At 41.6% G+C, this 21,586-nt stretch overlaps 1 protein-coding gene across 1 annotated transcript in view; it reads left to right on the forward strand.

The window, feature by feature from the left end:
* Window positions 1–21,586, forward strand: part of LOC147712245 (scavenger receptor cysteine-rich domain-containing protein DMBT1-like) — a 283,837-nt gene that overhangs the window by 117,556 nt on the left and 144,695 nt on the right. The window contains exons 9-10 of the mRNA XM_086922978.1: window positions 15,077–15,100; window positions 16,967–17,284. Coding sequence (XP_086779104.1) covers window positions 15,077–15,100; window positions 16,967–17,284 — 342 coding nt within the window. The remainder of the gene's footprint in view (window positions 1–15,076; window positions 15,101–16,966; window positions 17,285–21,586) is intronic.

Consider the following 21,586-nt stretch of genomic DNA (forward strand, 5'->3'; position numbering starts at 1 on the left):
CCCCTTGACAGAGCTCACTTCCAGGAAGCAGCCCAAGAAAGTGATTTGGACTGACACCTGTCAGAAAGCTTTTGATGCCGTGAAAAAACACCATGTGCACGGCGCCCGTTCTCCTGGCACCCAACTTCTCAAAAGAGTTTATCGTTCAAACAGACGCTTCAGAGCATAGTGTGGGGGCTGTTTTGTCACAGATGAATGAGGAGGGCCTAGATCTGCCCGTAGCCTTCATCAGTAGGAGGTTACTTCCACGAGAACAGAGGTGGAGTGCCATTGAGGGTGAGGCATTTGCTGTGGTCTGGGCACTGAAGAAATTGAGACCATACCTGTTTGGGACTCACTTCAGGGTTCAGACAGACCACAGGCCCCTCAGATGGTTGATGCAGATGAGGGGTGAGAATCCAAAGCTGTTGAGGTGGTCCATTTCCCTACAGGGGATGGATTTCATGGTGGAACCGCCCCTAGTACATAACACGCCAATACTGATGGTCTGTCCAGATTTGCCCTCCTTATTGATGAGAACTCCCAGGAGGTAGGGTAGTCCTCCCCACATTTTAGCTGGAGGGGACACGTGTTAGACCTGGCACCATTAGCGTGGGTCTCCCTTTCATTTGTTGCTGTTTCCTCGTGTGTTTTTTCTGGTTATAGATGCTTTGGGCACTGTGCCACTGCTATTCAGTGCCACAGTGCAAGTGCTACCTATTGTAAATTAACGTATGGATTAGTGACTCCATGATTGGCTGGTTTGGTTTACTTGTCAGATCATAGTACAGTGCACTGTGTGTGTCAAGGGCTTGTAAATCAAATGCTGCTGGTGGGCTTGCAGGGCTGGTTGTACCACCCACAAAAGCAGCCTGTAAAGTGTGTCTGAGGCCTTCCATTGAAGAGCCTGTGTGCAGTCTGGTACTGTCATGTTGACTGGCAAGTGCACCTACTTGCCAGCCCCTAAACCGTTCCTTTTCTGCTTATTAGTCACCCCTATGGTAGGCCCAAGGACAGGGTGCATTGTAAGTAAAAGGTAGGACATGCCCTGATGTATGTGGCATGTCCTGATAGTGAATTACCGCCATTTTCGTTTTTCACTATTGCAAGGCTACCTGTTCCCCATTGGCCAGAATGGGCAGTTTGATTAGAACATCGTATAATCTTAACTGACTCAGGGAACAAGCTAGAAATTCAAGTTTAGTATGCCTGAACTCAGAATGATAAAATACATCTTTTAGTGAAGTTGGTTTTAACATTCTGTGTTTGAAAATACCACTTTTAGAAAGTAGGTATTTAATTGCCTAACTATCCAAGCCTGCCTCTGCTAGGTTGTGTATTCATTGTCTGAAGTTTGAGTGACAGGGGCTGGGGGATTCCAGGAGACAGGGTGAGTCAGCACAGGGCTGAATAGAGATATCTGCATGTAGATGGGTGGTGTTGCACCTGGGTCTGAATAGGGCTGTGCCTGCCTTCCACACTGCTGGCTCCACCTCCTGTGGTGCGCCTGATTTCCCTGGCCCACACTGTCAATGAAAAGAAGGAGTCTTGTCAACAAAGTGCTCCAGGACTGTGCAGAACTGGTTTGGACTGGGCACAGGACCCTCTGCCTTCAGAGGACAAAGGATTTGTTAGTATAAATATGGGCACCCAGACCCCAGAGCTTTAGATCACTTTTGGGAAACTCTGCTGAGGAGAGGAACCCGAGAGAAACTGAAGGGGGAGATCAACCCTAAGCTGAGTGCTGTTTGGGGGATTGGCCTGCAGTGGTTGCCTGACTTCCAAAGAAAGGAGAAAGGAACTTTGTGCTACTTTCATCAACTCGTAAAGGATCTCCAAGGGCTTGGAAATTGAGTTTGCCACCTGCTGAAGTCTCAGGGATAACAGACTTCACCAACCAGCTCCCCTGAGTTCTTTTGAAGTGCCCTGTATTGTGCTTGGCCTTCTGAGGGACTGCGTGTCACAAGGAGCTGGAAGCGAGACTCACGAAGAAGAAGCGTGACACCGCCTCAGCCACTGTCATCGCATCACTGAAGAAGGGTGTCACCGCTGCCGCATCGCATCACCGAAGTGCCTCGCATCACTGGAGAAGAGTGTCGCCATCGCAGCAGACGCCATAGCATCATCGGAGAAGCGTGTCACAAGGCCTGTCAGGGCTCAGAAGATTCGTTGAGTTGCAGCACTGCCGTCGGATGTGCACCCATTGTTGTCACATCAAGAAGACGTGATTGTACCAGGGGAAACCCAATAGACCCTTGTAGGCTTGGGCAATGATTCTTTAAGGTCAAGAGGGTGCTACAAGGGATTTATTTTTGTAGTATTATAACTCAGTTGGGAGTCGTATTGTTAATATCTAACTCCAGTGTACCAATAAAGTATCACAAAATGTCAAAAATAGAAATTAATCTATGGAAGGGAAAGGAAACACGGAGAAAATGTAGAGTATGTTATTTAAAGAAATTTTTATGTAAATTCAGTAAAGTAAATTGCAATTCAGTATATGGGGAGACATACATAAAAAGCAAACAAGAAGTGAACAGGGGTATATATAACTTCACCGCATCAGTTCACAACTTGGACATCAACTCCAATCAGTTCATAACAACAACCAAAAGAAATTAATTAGTAATGGTTGTGTGCCTGTGCACAAGCAGCATAGAAGGAGATGATGTAGTTGTCGACGTTTCGGTCTTATATTGATTGTATCATCAAGACCATCATCAGGACCATGAAGTTTGTTGCAGGTAAAAGAAACCCCCTGAAAATTCCAGTCGTGTTGTTCTCATATGGAACTGTATGTTAGGAAAAACCGGAACTCGAGTGAAACGAGAAGAGTCCAGAAATTAAATCAACTCGAGACCTACCTCATACGTAGCGTATGTGGTCTCAGCAGTGGTATGAATCCTACCAGCAAGGAACTACCCAGTTCATGGGGTTTGTAATTTATATAGGCGGCAGGATGTCTCAGTCACGTCGCGAAAAAGGCTTTCTGGACTCTTCTCGTTTCACTCGAGTTCCGGTTTTTCCTAACATACAGTTCCATATGAGAACAACACGACTGGAATTTTCAGGGGGTTTCTTTTACCTGCAACAAACTTCATGGTCCTGATGATGGTCTTGATGATACAATCAATATAAGACCGTAACGTCGACAACTACATCATCTCCTTCTATGCTGCTTGTGCACAGGCACACAACCATTACTAATTAATTTCTTTTGGTTGTTGTTATGAACTGATTGGAGTTGATGTCCAAGTTGTGAACTGATGCGGTGAAGTTATATATACCCCTGTTCACTTCTTGTTTGCTTTTTATGTATGTCTCCCCATATACTGAATTGCAATTTACTTTACTGAATTTACATAAAAATTTCTTTAAATAACATACTCTACATTTTCTCCGTGTTTCCTTTCCCTTCCATAGATTAATTTCTATTTTTGACATCAAGAAGACGCCATTTTGTTTTATTTCACTGGATCTTCATCGCATCACGGGGCTGCGGGTCGCATTGCCACGGAAGCTCAGTAAGAAACCAATGCATCGCCTCCCCATGCAGAGAAGAACCGATGTATAACCATCCCCTACGCAGCAGTAGGGAACCGACGTATCACTGTTCTTGAGTTTAAGGAACTGACGCATCACCTTCCCTGCAACACTTTCATTGTATAGCGTTACGCATCCAAAGGTACATTGAACTTAAAGTGCTCCACTTACCATCTAAAGAGAACTTAGCTATTTCTACCATTTTTAAAGTACGGTATTGTGGATTTTTGTCGTTTGTGGTCTTGTGTTAAGTCTATATAAAAATACTTATTTTTATACTACAACTTGTGTGGTGTCCATCTGTAGTGTTGTCACTGAGTTACTGTATGTGTTCACAAATGCTTGACACACTGCCTCTGAGATAAGCCTGCCAGCTCGTGCCAAGCTACCAAGGGGGTGAGAAGGGGTTCTTTTAGGAGTGTAAGGAGTGTACCCCCTTACCCTGACTAGACGCAAGGTCCCTATTTGGTCAAAGCTACCTACCTCTACAAACTAGAGACCCCCAACTCTAACCTGTTAGACTGGCATCTTTGGCGTGGTTTCACCTTACTTTTTGCCTCTACCTCCCGTATTTTTGACGCTGTGCTGGATTTAGTATTTGCTGGTTTAGATGCATTGGTCACTTTGCCACTGCTGATCAGTGTCAAAGTGCAGGTGCTCCCTGAGCAAATTGTAAGTGTGATTGGTTATTCATGATTTGCATATTTGTATTACCAGGAAGTCCCTAGTAAAGTGCACTGAGTGTGCCAGGGCAGGTGATTCAAATACTACTAGTGGGCCTGCAGCACTGATTGTGCCACTCACATGAGTAGCCCTAAAATGGTGTCTCAGGCCTGCCACCGCAGTGCCTGTGTGCAGTTGCTAACTGCCATGCTGCCCTGACCAGTGTCCACACTGGTCAGGCCTAACCCTTTCCTTTCTGTACACATTAGACACCCCTATGAAAGGCCCTAGGTACCCCCCTGGGCAGGGAGCAGTATATGTGAAAGGTAGAGCATGTACTAGTGTGGGTGACATGTTCTGGTAGTGAATTTCCACCATTTTTGTTTTTCACTATTGAAAGGCTATCTTGCCCATAGGCTATAATGAGTCATGCTGTGAATAATGTTTACCTGCATATCTTCCCATAGGAGCAAGATAGAAAATTAAAGTCTGGTATCCATGAACTCAGAATTTAATAACACATCTTTTAGGAAAGATGGTTTTTAAATCCTGTGTTTGAGAACAGCACTTTTAGAAAGTGGCTGTTCTCTTGTCTGACCTTTCTGTGTGCCTTAGCCTGTTTGTGAATTGACTGTCTGGTTTGTGAGTGACAGGGGCTGGGGAGCCCCCAGGAGGCTGGATGAGTCAGCCCTAGGCTAAATGACTGCATCTACATATTGAGTGGTGAGAGGGGATAGCACCTGGGCCTGAATAGGGCTGTGCCTGCCTTCCACAATGCTGGCTCCACCTCCTGCTGGGGGGCTGACAACCTTCACCCTCTCTCTGAAAGGAGAGGAAAAGACAGAAAAACAAAGTGCTCAGGAACTGACCTGAACTGGTTCTGACCAAGCCAAGGCCTCTCTGCCTTCAGAGAACAAAGGAAAGAATGGTATAAAAAGGGCTACCCAGAATACAGAAAATGTGATCATCCTGGAATCCAGAAGGAACCTCTGCCAAGGAGAAATCTGGAAGACTGAAGAAGAAGGATTGTCCTGCAGTGTCTTTGTGGGCTGAACTGCAGTTGCTTTGCTGCCAAGGAGAGGGGGAGGACTCTTCTGTTGCTGTATCTCCAAGGACCTGAGAAGAGCTGGCTCCCTGTTAAGAAATCCAAGGAACAAAAGGACTTTACCCCCAGCTTCCCCCTGAACTCTGCTGAGAGAGTTCTGCCCTTCCTAGAGTGCTTGATCCAATTGTGGGGCCTCTGGAAGTTGTGCCTGCTGTTTGGGTAGCTGGACAAGGAGAAACAAAGACAATCTGCAATTTTCACGCATCGCTCGCTTGCGGAACGCATCCCCGACAGTGCCAAGAAATTCCCGTGGCTGCGAAGATCGAGATCGGCGCAGCACCTGTTGCCGCTGCAAGAACCGACGCATCATTTGCTTGCGGAACGCATCGCCCCGGTGCCTGAAGATTCCTGTTGTTGCGAGTATTTTCGCAGAGCCTGTCGTCGCTGGGTGTGATTGTCGCACCATTTGCTTGCGGACCGCATCATGTCACTACGAACATTGTCGCAGAGCCATGGCATCGAGGGGCCGCGAGAGAAGAAGATCGACTCTGCGTTGTACATCGTCGCCGTACCTGAGATCGTCGCCACCCCGAAAATCGTCGCATCATGCCTGTGCGAGACCCTTTCTACCGAACCTGCGCACTGGAATCCATACAAGGTATCACATCCCTCCGCATACAGCCCGGATTCACCGCAACACTCCCGCTGCGTCCAGCGGGGGTGTCACATCGCCTCCCCAGGGTCTCAGGAGTGACGCATTGCTTGTTTTTCAATGCTGCAGTTTCCATTTGGAACTTTTGTCGCATCTACAGGTACTTTGGGCTAAACGTGACGCAACTGTGGATTTTTTTGACACAAACCCTAGAACTCTTTTAAAATCATATTCTTGAACTGTGTATGTTGGATTTTTTTCGTTTTGGTCTTGTGTAGTTTAGATTAAATAACTTTATTTTTCTAAACTGGTGTGGAGTCCAGTTGTGGTGTTTTCACTGTTACTGTGAGTGTTGGTACAAATACTTTACACATTGCCTTTGATAAGCCTTTCTGCTCGTGCCAACCTACCAAGGGGGTGAGCAGGGGTTATCTAAAGAGTGTATCCCACTTGCCCTGACTAGAAGCAAGGGTCCCTATTTGGACATTGGTACCTACCTCTGCCAACTAGAGACCCCCAGGTCTAACATTGGTGGTCAGTGGTGAGGATTTGAACTTGTATTTGTACTTGACCCACGGTAATTGGTGTACATCACTAGTTTAGTGCAGACCGTTACGCAACCACATAACGTGTTTTGATTTTTGGTTCTATTTTTGAGTAACTCTTCAAAGCATCATGTCTCTGAAAGGAAAGGCGGCAAGTGAAGGGGCAGAAGTGGAGTTTCACATTAAGGATTTGTATTCATACAGGGTGGAGCAGCTTAAACACTTCTGCAAAGATTTTGGTTGCCCTATGAAAATAAGCTCAGGGAAGGATGAGCTTCAGATAATCTTGAAGGCCTGGTGAGAGGCCCAAGAGGCAAATGATGCAAGTGGAAGGCTGGGGTTTCAACCCCGAGATTTGCCTGTGAGCAACCCAGGCTCAAGGCCTGGCAGCACCCATTCCAGTAGTGGTTTCACGCCAGAAGAGTTAGGGCGAATCAAAGAGTGAGAAACCATGAATTGGAAATCATGAGGATGAAAATGAAGCAATTGGAAGCAGAGAAAGAAAAGGCGGCAGAGGAGAGCAAGACTGCTCGTGCCCTGGAGGAAAATAAATTGCTTTTGGCTCATGAGTTGAGCATGAGAGAAATGGACATCAAGGCTAAGCAGGTGGAGTCTGGTTCAAATGGTGGCAGCACACAGCCAGTGCAGGGGGGTAAAGTATATATTTCCAAGGATTTGGTACAGAATTACAATAGGAGTGAGGATATCTATGCCTGGTTTACCTCGTATGAGATTGGTCTGACGATGAATGGTGTGCTTGAACAACATTGGGTAATATTTATATATACATATTTTCATTAACAAGGGAACCCAATAAGGTAAGCAAGGACCTTGGGTAATGACTTTATCTCAAAAACAGTGGTCCTTACAAACACCAATATAAAGAAAATAAATATAGACTGCAAATCAATACTATAATTTCAATGTCCAGCGGACATGAAGTTTAATATAGCATATTTGTAATGAACATAAATACACCACATCAAATCGAGGGGACACAATCCTGTATCCAACATAAAATAACATACATAAAAAACGGAAATTTTCAGGCAAAACAGAGAGATGCTTGTGAAGAATATTGTTACAACAAGATATCAAAATACAGAAAAAACAAATCAATGAAATTGAGATTGAAGTTTATGACTGTTGTTTGTAGTCGACGTTTCGATACATTAGCAGAATCGCTGGATCATCATCAGGACTCTAAATTGGAAGCCTGAGCGAGTATAGGCAAAAGCCTGCAGAAAAATTATAAAATGAAAACACAAAAGACAAACATTTTGTCAATACAAATAACAACTGGAGGCAAAATGACTGCCCTTACATTCTAATATATTTAGAGGTCAGAGCAGGTGACAATTGGTGTTCGGTATCAATTGGCCAGTGAGGAAAAAAGATTTCTCAACAAAGTGTTTGTGAGGAAAAGTAAGGAGTAACAGAAAGTACCCAGAAATATGAGCCATTAGAACCAGTGAATAGGAAGCAATAGGTTGCCAAATCGCTAAAGATGAAATATAGCCACCTTATATCCCCACTGGGCAACGAAAAATGAGAGAGTGTTACCTAGTAAGGCGCAACAGATCTAGCGGCAATGATGTCTCAACAGAAAACTCCTGAAAATTAGGAAGATATATAAGCCACATTGTCGAGCGATACGTAGAATAATTGTGAATGACTAAAAGTATGCCAAGATTATAAACAAAGGTGCGAACGTGGCAACACCAACTGCTGCACTGCTGAAAATAGGACAACAATCCTTCACATTTAGACCATTATTAGTATTTAACTGAAGTAATCAAATTGTATTCCCATTTAGTAAACGTGTAAAGTTATCCATGTTTTCCATTTTTGTGCAATCACTCCGGAGACAGATAAGTTTAAATGGAATGCTTTATTCCTCATTTTCAAATGTCATATGCTGTTTATCCAAACTTAGACATAGACACGTGATTCCAACTGTCCTTTTGACCCAGTGTAATAAAAGACCCAATGCATTTTGAACATCAAAAGTTCTTCGTCAGGGGTGCTGAAATAAATCATAAAGAGCTATTTGAACCATTTCACAAAACAAATCTGTTTGATTACTTCAGTTAAATACTAATATTGGTCTAAATGTGAAGGACTGTTGTCCTATTTTCAGCAGTGCAGCAGTTGGTGTTGCCACGTTCGCACCTTTGTTTATAATCTTTCAAGACGCTGTGTTTGGACGAACACAGCACTGTTATGCACGCACTCATCTGGTAATCAAAGTTAAACTAAAAGATTAAAAAGGAAGGAGTGCATTCTCCATCACTTTCTTGTTTGCTTCGTAAAAGTATGCCAAGGCATTCTCACCTAATCAGGAGAGTTGCAGCGCAGTACAATATAAATGTACAGATAAAAATGAACAACATTGGGGGGCGGGCCTGTGGAAAAATTTTAAAGCTTCTGGGAGGAGTGCTCTAAAGCCCTTAGAATTATCAGGTACCATGACCTATCCCAATATGAAGGAGGCCCTATGTCTCAAGTATGGACTTACTCCAGAGCAGTTTGGCTGCAGTTTAGGAACTCCAAGAAGAAAGAGTCTGAGACTTGGATGGAGTGTGTGAATCTGTACTCGCGTGCACTGGAAAGTTGGATGAAGGGCAGCAAAGTAACTGATTATAAGGGGCTGTTGCATTTAATTAGTTGTGAGCACTTGAGTAGTCTTTGTGTTCCAGAGCTGTGCCAGCATCTTTTAGACAGCAAGCAGACAGACCCCATTGAGCTTGCTAAGGAGGCGGACTGCTGGACCAGCACCAGGGTCCACAGAGGAATTATGGGTACCACAGCCAAAGGTGGGCAGGGTTCCCAGCAGAAGAGTGGGGGACGGGGACAAGGGAAACCAAAAGGAGTTCTCTCAAGGGCCCAAAAACGGTTACCAGGAAAAGGAGTCCCAACCCCCTAAACTCAGACAAAAATGGCCCCCTAGGGGCAGGCGGGACAACAGAGGTCCCCCTTCCTGCTATCACTGCAATGAGGTGGGACATGTTGCCCCTAAGTGCCCCAAGAAACCTCTAAGTGGAGGGCAGAGTGAAAAAAACTCTGTGAACTCCGCCGACCAAGCTTAGTTTGCCGCCCACATTTACCAAATGGCCATTGGATGATGTCCCAGTAAAGCCATTGACTTTTGGCAGGAAAGCTCTGAGCGGAGGAAGTCTGTGTTTGGCACCCAAGGAAGGTCCTTCGTCGTCTGATGGCTTTGGCACTTTTGCTCAGTGAAGATTTCTACATTTGGACTTAGAAACTTTTTGGGAAGTCAGGATCTTTTCAGTGTGTTAAACCAAAAAATTGAGTCTGACTGGCAGTGCAATGTGGAAAGCTGAGGCTTGGTGGAAGTCCAGTAGTAGCTTCTGGTTTGTTTTGGAAAAATCCTTGTATAAGTCCCAGCTTTTAGGCTTAGCCAGGAGGAGTACACTTTGACACCTATCCAAGGGCATAGTGGCAAGGACATGTAAATCAGTTTTTAGGATTCCTAGACAGATTCCACGTGCCAATTTAAGATTGGAATATGGTTTAAGGAATCAGCTCTTGGTTCGTCAAGCTACATTTTTTGAAACATTACTGGCATTATCTCGAGCCGATGAGGGCAATCTGGCAAATATGTGTTGGCGCGAGATTTCGAAAGGCGAATATTCTAGAAGCTGGCAGGATTATTTAGCTGAGTGTCTACTAAATTTCGAATGCCCTAATTTGGAAGATGAAATGAGGAGTAAAATGGTTTATAAAAAAATCAATTAATTCAACCGTTGCTCTGTTGTCAGAAATATCGGATGAAGACGAGCTGAGAAAAAAACCCACTTTTGGTCTATTGTCAATTCTTTTGAGAAAATGGTTGTCCAACCTTATTTACTTTTTCATCAAAAACCCTTAATTAAAAATAAATTCAAGTTATTGAGGTTTGGAATATATCCAACCAAAGATGGAACCCCTAAAGGGGAGTATAAATGGTAATCAAATATTTGAAGGCTTTGCGGGCAGTATGATGAAACTTTGCTGCACATGGTAACACTATGCCCAAAAATGTTGCAGGAACGGAAAACAATTTCAAAACCTATTTTTAAAGAAAGGGGAGTTAGAACTTGTGTATCGGCATTAATATTTTGCTTAAGTGGTGTCAACGTTTATACTATATATCAATTTGTTCAATTCATTTTTAGAGTGGAAAAGAAATTATGTAAGATTGACATCCAAAGTAAATGTTAAATTTGTTACGGCTGTGAAATAAGGATGTTACTGTTTTTAGGAATTGTGGACTATTTTTATGGCACTTTTCAATTTATTTTGAAAATGTGTAATATTGTATGTTTTTAGTGAACTTTTATAGCAATGTTCCGCTTATAAGGTCTAATATCCTATGATTGATTAGAGTATGTGCACTTTATCCCCGAAAGAGGGCATACATTATAGATTGTTTTAAAAATTAAATAATAATTTCTAGCTGCTAGCATAAGGCACTTTAGCTATGCTGCTGAAAAAACTCAATGCAACTTTCACTTTTTTGCTGATAGCACAAGTCACTTTAGTATTGATTCTGAAATACTATTGTATTTTTACTGGTTAGAGTTTTAGACATCCTGTGAAATTGTTCTTTTACTCTGCTGTCAACTGCTATTGAATATTTGCTGCTAGCCTATTGCACTAATGCACTTTTCACCTCTCTGTTGATAGCATAAGTCACTTTAGCATCGATCTTGAAATACGGCTGTATTCTGGCTGCCAACAGTTATAGACAATCTGTAAATTATTCTTTTTTTTCTACTGCTAACTGTTATTGAATATTTGCTGCTAGCACATTGCACTATAGCTTTTGCTATGTGAGCACATGGCACTTTACTTGGATCGTGAAGACTGCTATCAAAACTGTGAAAATATTGGCTGTACTATAATCCTAACTGGAAAGTGTTAATCAATTGTTGACAATTTTATTTATGCACTTTATCCATATATGTTCAATCAGTTGTTGTGTATGATTTGTACTTTTCTTTTTTTGTAATGGTTTTAATTAGTCAACAAATAAAATAAACTACTACTACCTATCCAAGGGTCCTTAGGCCAAATGTTGGGGCAGGACTCACTCCAGGGGAAGCCACCATTAGGGTCCAGGGCAAGTCCAGTTGAGACTGGTTAGCAGGGCTCTTCCGGAAGGTGGAACATTTGCAGATTTTCTGTCCCTGTAGCTTAACAAAAGGCTAGTCAACTAGCCCTTGGGATCCACTCTTTTATTGCAGGTTCCAGTGGGGGCTCTTCCAGCCCTTTGTGGTTTTCTCCACAGGTTAAAGTGTGTGCAGGTCTCTTTCTGAAGGCCAAAGGGTGGTTCAGCATGTGTAATTATTCTGTCTTCTTCAGGTCCAGTGGTGCTCTGAAGAAGGTATCCAGGTTAGCCACATTTATGTCAGGCACTAGCTTGTGGGTGGGGGAAATTCCCTGTGCAAAAGGAAAAAGTTCCGAGGGGATAACCTACCCACTTTGACATCACTCCCTGGGGGTCTGGCTATGAACAATCCCAGAGTGCCATACTCTACCAAAATCCAACATGGCAGAATTGTTCATCCCCTGCTCAAAGTTCTGGACATACCACCTACCGGTGACAGTTCTGTATTGACTCTGATAAGTTACTAAAGCCTTTAGGCAGGAGAATACCAACTTTTTAAAAGTGACATTTTACAAATAGTATTTTAAAATCCCACTTGACCATCAGATAGTATTTTAAATTCCTTTCAAATTCTTCATGGTTCTAGCTATCCTGAAGTTATTCATTTTAAGGTGTTGCAATATAACCCAGTGCATGAATGAGCAGCTGTGATAGTAAGCAAAACATATGCAGTGTTTAATTTGTTGGCTGTTATTGAAGAAAACTGATTTGCATTTTGCAGAGTGGTTGATGCTACCACAGAAACGGAATTTAACTGAAGACTTTAGACATGTTTGTCTGTTTATGATATCTATTGGGAATTTAAGTTCTTTTTGAAGGATACATATTGTGGAAAATGAGGGCCGGCCCAAAATGTGATGCACTGAACGGATCACTGAAATAATATCGAGTACAAAAATATAGACATACAAAAATATCGAGGATAAAATATCGACTACAAAAATATCGAATTCCTATCTACAAACAGGTAAGTACAAAAATATCGAATCAAAAATATCGTTTAAAAATAATACAGTCAAAATATCGAATTTTTGTAAATGTCTTAACAGTAATTTAAAATAAATGAAATATTAAAAATAAGTAACTAAAGCATACTTAAAAATACTTAAATACCCTTAAAATTATAAAATCATTAATTTAAGCTAAAAAAAATAACATTTTATTTTTTTAAACATATATATTCACATGATATTAATAAAAAACATACAATATTTTTACCGTATGATAGCGGGAGGGTAAAATTTACTATTACCACTCCAGTGGGTGCAACATTAGGGAAAGCGTTGGATACCGTAGGGGTAAAAATTACTATTCCCACTCCAGTGAGTGCAACAGTAGGGAAAGCGTTGGATAACGTTGGGGTAAAAATGACTATTCCCACTCCAGAGAGTGCAACAGTAGGGAAAGCGTTGCATAGCGTAGGGGTAAAAATTACTATTCCCACTCCAGTGAGTGCAACAGTAGGGAAAGCGTTGGATAGCGTAGGGGTAAAAATTACTATTCCCACTCCAGTGAGTGCAACAGTAGGGAAAGCGTTGGATAGTGTAGGGGTAAAAATTACTATTCCCACTCCAGAGAGTGCAACAGTGTGGAAAGCGTTGGATAGCGTAGGGGTAAAAATTACTATTCCCACTCCAGTGAGTGCAACAGTAGGGAAAGCGTTGGATAGCATAGGGGTAAAAATTACTATTCCCCATCCAGTGAGTGCAACAGTAGGGACAGCGTTGGATAGCGTAGGGGTAAAAATTACTATTCCCACTCCAGTGAGTGCAACAGTAGGGAAAGCGTTGGATAGCGTAGGGGTAAAAATTACATACATATTGTGGAAAATGAGGGCCGGCCCAAAATGTGATGCACTGAACGGATCACTGAAATAATAGCGAGTACAAAAATATAGACATACAAAAATATCGAGGATGAAATATCGACTACAAAAATATCGAATTCCTATCTACAAACAGGTAAGTACAAAAATATCGAATCAAAAATATCGTTGCATAGTGTAGGGGTAAAAATGACTATTCCCACTCCAGTGAGTGCAACAGTAGGGAAAGCGTTGTATAGCGTAGGGGTTAAAATTACTATTCCCACTCCAGTGAGTGCAACAGTAGGGAAAGCGTTGGATAGCGGGAGGGTAAAAATTACTATTCCCACTCCAGAGAGTGCAACAGTAGGGAAAGCGTTGGATAGCGTAGAGTTAAAACTAACTATTCCCACTCTAGTGAGCTTAACAATAGGGAAAGTAAATATTTAATATATTAATAAAAATAAATTAAATATCAATACCAATAGAAAATTCATTAAAAGTAAATACCAATTCAATATAATATAATAATTAATCAATTAAACACACAAATAAATATTAATTATTAAAATTCTACTATTAATACAAATGAATTACCAATTTACAATAAATTAATTAACAAATAAAATTTAATTACCAATTAATTCAAAATAAATACCAATAAATGAATAAAAAACATTTAATTAATTACAATTAAGTAACTTCCCACCCTATTCCCCTATAAACCCACAACCCGCTACAGAAAATAAACATAATTATCAATTAATCAATTAATAACAATTAATTACCAAAAAAATTATTAATTATCAATTAAAAATTAATTAACAATTTATTCAAAAGAAATACCAATAAATAAATTAAAATATTTAATTAATTACATTTAAATTACTTCCCACCCTATTCCCCTATGAACCCACAACCCGCTACAGAAAATAAATTAATAAAATTCACATAATTATCAAATAATCAATTAATAAAAATGAATTACCAATTAAAAATAATTAATTACTAATTAAAAAATAATTAACAATATATTCAAAATAAATACCAATAAATAAAATTAAAATATTTAATTAATTACAATTAAATTACTTCCCACCCTATTCCCCTATAAACCCATAACCCGCTACATATCTAAAAGCAAAATTAAATTAAAAATAATTAATAATTTCTAAAAATTAATATTTTATTTAACATAATTAAATTACTTTCCACCCTATTCCCCTATAAACCCACAACTCACTACAGAATTATATTACGCAAAAATTAAATAACATAAAATTCATTACTTAAAATAAATTACAAAAAAATATACACTTTTCACACATATACTAACATACAAAACACTTTAAAAAATTCGATATTATTAAAAATTCGATATATTTTAATAACCTATAATATATACTTCGATATTTTGTATTTCTATATTTATAAAAATCGATATTACATTACTTACCTTAAATTCGATTTTTTTGCTGACTATATTCTGTCTATTCGATATTTTGTCCATTCTATATTTTGAAGTCGATATTTAGGTAATTCGATATTTTTTACTCGATATTTTGTGTAGTTACCGCACTGAACATAAGCAAGTACTTAATTGATTGTGTATGCATATGATTCAAGGTACCCGTGAGTGACACAGCTTGTTCTGGGTCTATTTTTGCTGCAGGTAGAACGAGAACACCAACAACTGGTAAGTATAATGTTTTTTTTACTCATTTCTTTGGCTTGAATAGTTGAGAACAATATTATCGAACAAACAGGCAAATCATTCCAAGAGCACTGCTGCGTCAGAAAGAGGTAGGAGAGGGCACCATCTATTCTCATATGTTACAATCTATGTAATGTTTGTAGAGCACTGCTTTATAAGATCTCCCTGATGAGAGGGTGGCACCTCCATCGCCACGTAAAGAGGTACCTCCCGCAAAGGAACTTATGATCATCCTGACCAAACCCACTAGTTGTTCCTAAGTTTCATAACACAGGACTGGAGGCTATGGACGTTCGACATGCTCAGCGAAGCTTTAGAAGTGTAGAGAAATAGAACAGAGAGGGACTGGGGAAAGGAAATGAGAAGTTGAGCTGGTAACGGATTGGTGCTTAACTGACTGAGACATCTTTCCAGCAAGCTGCAGTTTTCTAGCATTCTGTTAGAGGTTAGAAGATTGCTTTCCAGGCTTGGACACACAATCTTACATTTGGAAGTTCCCGTTACAGAACGGTCCTGCAGGCTCTGGCGATATCTAGGTTGGACTACGGCAACGCCCTGTATTTGGTCACTGATAAAGCCTTTTTACACCGGCTACAGGTTATCCAGAACGCACTGCTCGACTTCTTTTTCTCCTGCCTAGATCTGCCTCTGCTTCTCCTCTACTTCACCAACTTCACTGGCTTAAAATCAATAAGCGTATTGAGTTCAAGACCCTTGGCTAATGGGGCCTTGCTCCTTCTTACATTCAAAATCTACTTAAACTTTATGCTCTGGCTCAACAGCTGCACTTTTCCAACCTTTCATTGTTTTTCAGTTCCCATGTTCCATCTCGTCCGTATGAGGGGTCACTCCTTCTCCTGTCTGAGTCCCAGGCTCTTGAATGACCTTCTGATTGACCTTAGAAACTGTCAGTCTCTGTTGGCCTTTGTATTAGCTTAAAGACATTGCTGTTTAGTGACTTAGTCTGATTACCCTTGATCTTTCCCCTTTTATCTCTATCTAGCGGTATCGGCCTCCACATGTCTAGTGCCGGGAAACCATGTTGCTTATAAAGCCTGTGCGCTTTATAAGTGTAATAATAATAGTAATAAGTACAGCCTATGATAGTTTTTTCTAAATTCAGTTAGTGAAGTTTAGTCTAAATAAACTGAGATACAAGTACTGAGCAAAAACCTACAGCCTGAGTCCTCAGTGGAGGTAAAAAAAGAGGGTTTAAATCAGACAAAAAATCTAGTAGAACAGAAGAAGCAGTTGGATCGTTAAAAATATGTTACCTATACGTTGTTATTCAAATTATGTTCTATTAGTATCTTCACTTCATGATTTTTGTACAAATGAAGGCGTATTCACTGTGCTCATATGGCATCACCTTTCTAGGAATTATGAGTTACCTGGTCAGGAGTAGTCCTTCTGCACTGTTCTTTGAAGCATTCTGACCTGGTTTTTGCATAGCCTTTCTATTACTATGTGTAAAGTAACTTTTAATACTGTACATGAGAGAGACTGGGAAAGTAGTATTGATTTCGGTATCAGATCTCGCATAAGGGGATATCAGGAGACTGGAGAAATGTTCTTGACTATAAAAAAAAGTGTAAATTACCGAAACTTCATGGAACTTTGTAAAGTGTATAAAGAAAGGTACTCATTGTCATTATATGGAAATACCACTAGTATTTTACTATCAGGTGTTCGCCAGTGCTCACATTTCCAGGCCATTCCTCATCATCGAAGTTCTCAGAGGGGCATTGTGATGAGAGTAGAAAAGCTCTTGCTTGAAGATTTGATTTCTGAATCCGAACAAGTGTTTTTTAAGAATTAAAAGTCGTGTTATATTTAAATGTTTTTCAGTGTATTTCCCAGTTCGACTTGTAAATGGCACAAACAGATGTGAGGGTCGGGTTGAGGTCTATCAAGGCTCCACCTGGGGCACAGTGTGTGACGACTCCTGGGACCTCAATGATGCAAACGTTGTGTGCAGAGAACTGGGCTGCGGATCAGCAGTGTCTGCTCCAGGGAATGCACACTATGGACAGGGCTACGGATCCATCCTCCTGGACGATGTGACCTGCGGAGGAGGTGAAGAGGCGCTGTGGACGTGTCCTCACAGAGGCATGGGCTTGCATAACTGCGGCCACCATGAGGATGCCAGCGTCATCTGCTCAAGAGGTGAGTGTCCATCCCACTTGGAAGAGAAACCTCAGTCTGCAATCTGAAAGCAATTGGTATCTGTATTTTGTGCCTGCATCACTGCAGGAAGGTATGACATTTTCATATTCACAATGTTCCCTGAAAAGCCGCAAAGAAGAGTAGCTTCACATCAAGGTCAGGATTCCCAATTTAGCAGTTTCTAGTTTTCTACACTTATTCTTTGAAAAATGAGCCAACCCTAGGCAATTACTGCTGCAAAATTTCATAAAGAAACTATCTTCAGTGTTTAGTTTCATTCATGTCATTTTCTCTTTCAGGAGTGTAGGTGTCTGTTTTAAATATCGAATGCGTGATCAGTGTTTGAATCTGTGCAGTCCTGCGCTACTGCATACTGTATATATATGCCGCTTCACTCCTATTTCCAACCTCTGGGGGTACCGGGTGCTGTCTACTATGCCTCCACTTCTTATTTGTAGGAAAATCAAAGTTACATTGAACACTTAATGACACTAGCAAACAACAATCTAGCGGATTCTTATAGCAGTCTCTAAGAAAAAGTTACTATAATGTAGGATGCCGGCATGTCTCACTAATATAAATGATTGCTAGTCCCTCTAATGCCTACATCCTACATACATACATACATACATACATACATAGGTTTCCCACTCTAATCCAAATTAGCTGGGTTAATTCCTAAGGTAGTTAGACAATGTCATAAAATGCATATGGAATAAATTGCCTCTCATGCCCCTCCCATGAATGTGCATTTTCTGAATAGGGTTCTTGGTTTGCATCCCTGTAAAGTAACCTACCAGAGTTAGGATCACCTGTGACGTCTCAAGTAGTTGCGGGCAATGCTTTGAACATTGTGCTCAAATTTGGGCAAAAACAGGAAGTTGACAATTCATGAAGGTGGGCGAAGTTTCCAAAAACCACCTCACCCCACTGAGCAAAGTTTAGCCCAAATGGTCAACCTTATGTGATGTTTCCTGCAGGGACATCTTAAGGATTTTGGGAGCCCTGGGCCAAACATATTTTGGGGGCCCCTGTTCAGAACAGCTTTGAATTTATGATATAATTTGAGCTCCTGTTTCCCACACAGTTTCCGCTTCCTCAGCTGCATTAGAGATCCAGTTTGCATCATAGACATTAGCCTGTATATTCTTGATGGAAACTGACGTGCGCAGCTGGCAGTGGCAGAATTTAGAGTTTTCTGCCCTACTACTAGGTTTTTAATACTTTTTAAATTGTATATATGTGGCTGAATTACTCTGTGCTTTCTAACAATGTATCCTGCCTAGGGGCACTTGCACTTGATTCTTCTTGCCTACACCTACTTAGCTGCTCAGATTCACATCTCGCTTTTCCTCCAGTCCTGGTCCACCGTGGCTGATACTCCCATTGTGCGGAGGGCTAGGGCTACTTCCGCTCACAATTTGAGCCCCTGTTTCCCAAGCAGTTTCCGCTTCCTCAGCTGCATTAGTGATCCAGTTAGCATTATAGGCATTAGCCTATATATTCCTGTTGCAAACGGACGTGCGCAGCGGATGCACGCCGCTGGTATGCCAAAGGCACACCAAAGGCAAGCCCGTCTGTGCCCCCAGGTGTTCCAGAGGCGTCCGTAGCTGGCCATGATGCCCAGTTCACCTCCGGTGAATTTCTTCCACTATATTACAACGGGGAAAACCTGCTTAGCCTTAGGCGGCTACCATTTTGTCAGTGTACAGCGGCTTATCCGAGCTTGGAGGTAGACTTTCGATGCAATAGGTGCAACTGGTCTCTGCTCAAGCCCAGGAAACTCGCACCCAACATCCTCCCATGCAACAATAAGTGTAAAAACAATAAGAAAACAGAGGACTTAAAGGCTACCCGTTTAAAGTATCGCTCTATGCAACCACACATTTATGACCTACTTTTAGACAAACAGCCTGATCTTTTATTTCTCACTGAGACCTGGCTGTCTGAAGCCTCCAACCCTAATATCACCTCGGCCATCCCTACAGGTTATGAAATCCTTAGGAGGGACCACCATAATTTACAATCAAAGACTAGACTGCCCTCCCATCCCGCTGGAAAACATTGAGGGCGCAGAGTCCTTAGGCTTCCGCTGTACCTTATCCCCTCATCATAGCATAACTTGTTTTTCTGGTTTGCAGATCTCCCGGTGCAATTGGAAATGTTATTACTAAGCCTAATACAGCCATCACCTCCCTGGCCTTAAAATACAACTGCCTCATTCTGGGAAATTTCAATATGCATATGGACAATGGAAAAGACCCTCAAACAATTTCCTTGTTGGAGATGCTGCAGGCCTGCAACATGTTTCCATCTATTTCTTCAGCCACCCATGAGAAGGGCCATACCCTAGACGAAATCTTTCACAACTTTGACATATCAGTAAGCCCACCTCTTCCCATTACCTGGTCTGACCACCTCCTATTAAAATATGTCATTCCCAACCCTGCCACAGCCCCTCGGGCTAACACAGGGCAGAGGGTCCCTAATTACAGAATGTTTCATAAAATATCCATCCCGATGTTAGCAGACTCCCTCAGTCATTCCTCACCGGAGCTGTCTAGCTGCCCCGTCTTGGACATCCTCTCAATAGATTCAGGGCTCCGAACCAACATTGGTGCAGCAGTACCGATTGTTTCCCGCTCCTCAAAGAGGTCGGGCCCACCAGCTCCATGGTTTAATGAATCCCTCAGATCTAGCAAAAGAAATTGTAGAAGAATGGAACGGAAATGGCTTAAATCCTATCTGCCTGAGGACAGGAAGGTGTATAAAGACACCTTAAAAGCTAATTACATTCTCATGAAGGCAGACAAGAAAAACCTCTTTCAAGCCAAGATAAAAAATGCTGAAAATAAAAGTAAGGAAATCTTAAGCATAGTTAAATCCTTTACCGCCCAAAAGCCTCCACAAAGGAAGGCCCTTGCACGGTAGAATGGTCTAAGCAAATAGCTCAATTCTACCACAAAAAGATTTCCGTGATCCAACAAGCCTTCACTAACATCTCAGAGGAAGAACTGACTTTCTACCTTAGTTCTAATAGCAAATTTCACCTCTTGGATCCTCCATCTTTACTAGCTTTCCCTGAGTTTCAGCTTGAAGAGTCACTGACCCTCCTTCAAAGCATAAAGTCTGGCTCTCCTACCAACCCAGCAAATATCCTGAACCTATTAGCTTCCACCATAAACCCCTCGGTAAACCAGCTCTTTAATGTTTCCCTTTCCTCAGGCAACATGCCGAAATTATGGAAGAATGCTAAGATTCTTCCACTGATTGAAAAGGCTAACGCCAAACCGACGGACCCTGCCAACTACAGGCCAATCTACCTTCTTCCAGCCCACTCCAAAGTATTAGAGAAGCATGTAAACAAGGCCCTCCAAAAATACATTGAAGGTGCGAAGCTCCTTAATGACTCCCAATCCGGTTTTAGAGCTAACTACAGTATGGAGTCCGCTTTGCTGGAAGGGACTGAATTTCTCAAGGGTAAGCTGGACCAGGGAGGCAAGGCTGTTCTGATACTGCTCGATCTGTCGGCAGCCTTTGATACGGTCCCACATAAAAAGGCTCCTGGAGAGACTTGATAACATCGGCCTTGGGGGTAATGCCTTAACATGGATGTCATCCTTCATGGGAAATAGATCTCAGGACATCTGTCTCCCCCCTTTCTCATCCCCAGTTCTGACCATGAATGTAGGTGTCCCGCAGCGCTCCATTCTCAACCCTACCCTTTTTATTATATATCTACCCCCTTTGCATTTCTGATAGAGGAAGAGGGCATCAAAATTGTTTCCTATGCTGATGACACTCTGCTGTTTTTTACATGTTAAAAAGGAACCATCTTCGACAGGGCAATGATTAAGTCTTGCCTCACAAAGCTTTTTAACTGGCTTAAGATCAATCAGCTAAGTGCAATGCTGACAAAACTGAAGTTGTTTTCTTTGGTAATCCAGAAACGCCTGACTGGAGCTTTTGGTGGCCAAAAGATCTGTCGCCTGCGGAAAAGGAGAAAGTCAAAAAGTTAGGAATTGTCATAGACAAGACACTTTTCAAGCGCTTTTGAATCCAAAATCTAACTGGTGCTTGCTTTTGCATACTTTGGATGCTAAAATAATTCATACCAATCTTACTGCTTGAGAGCAGAAAGAGCAGGGTGCAGGCTCAGGTGACATCAAGGCTTGACTATGTCAACAGCTTGTACCCCAGTCTTCCCAAATCCCTTTTCCAGTGTGTACAAGTGGTAGAAAAAGTGGTGGCCAGAGCCATCCTGAGACCTATACCCAGCTCCAGTATGTCCCCTGTTCTTAA

This window comes from Lissotriton vulgaris, chromosome 5, assembly GCF_964263255.1.
Source record: "Lissotriton vulgaris chromosome 5, aLisVul1.2, whole genome shotgun sequence".
In the NCBI taxonomy this organism is placed as follows: domain Eukaryota; kingdom Metazoa; phylum Chordata; class Amphibia; order Caudata; family Salamandridae; genus Lissotriton; species Lissotriton vulgaris.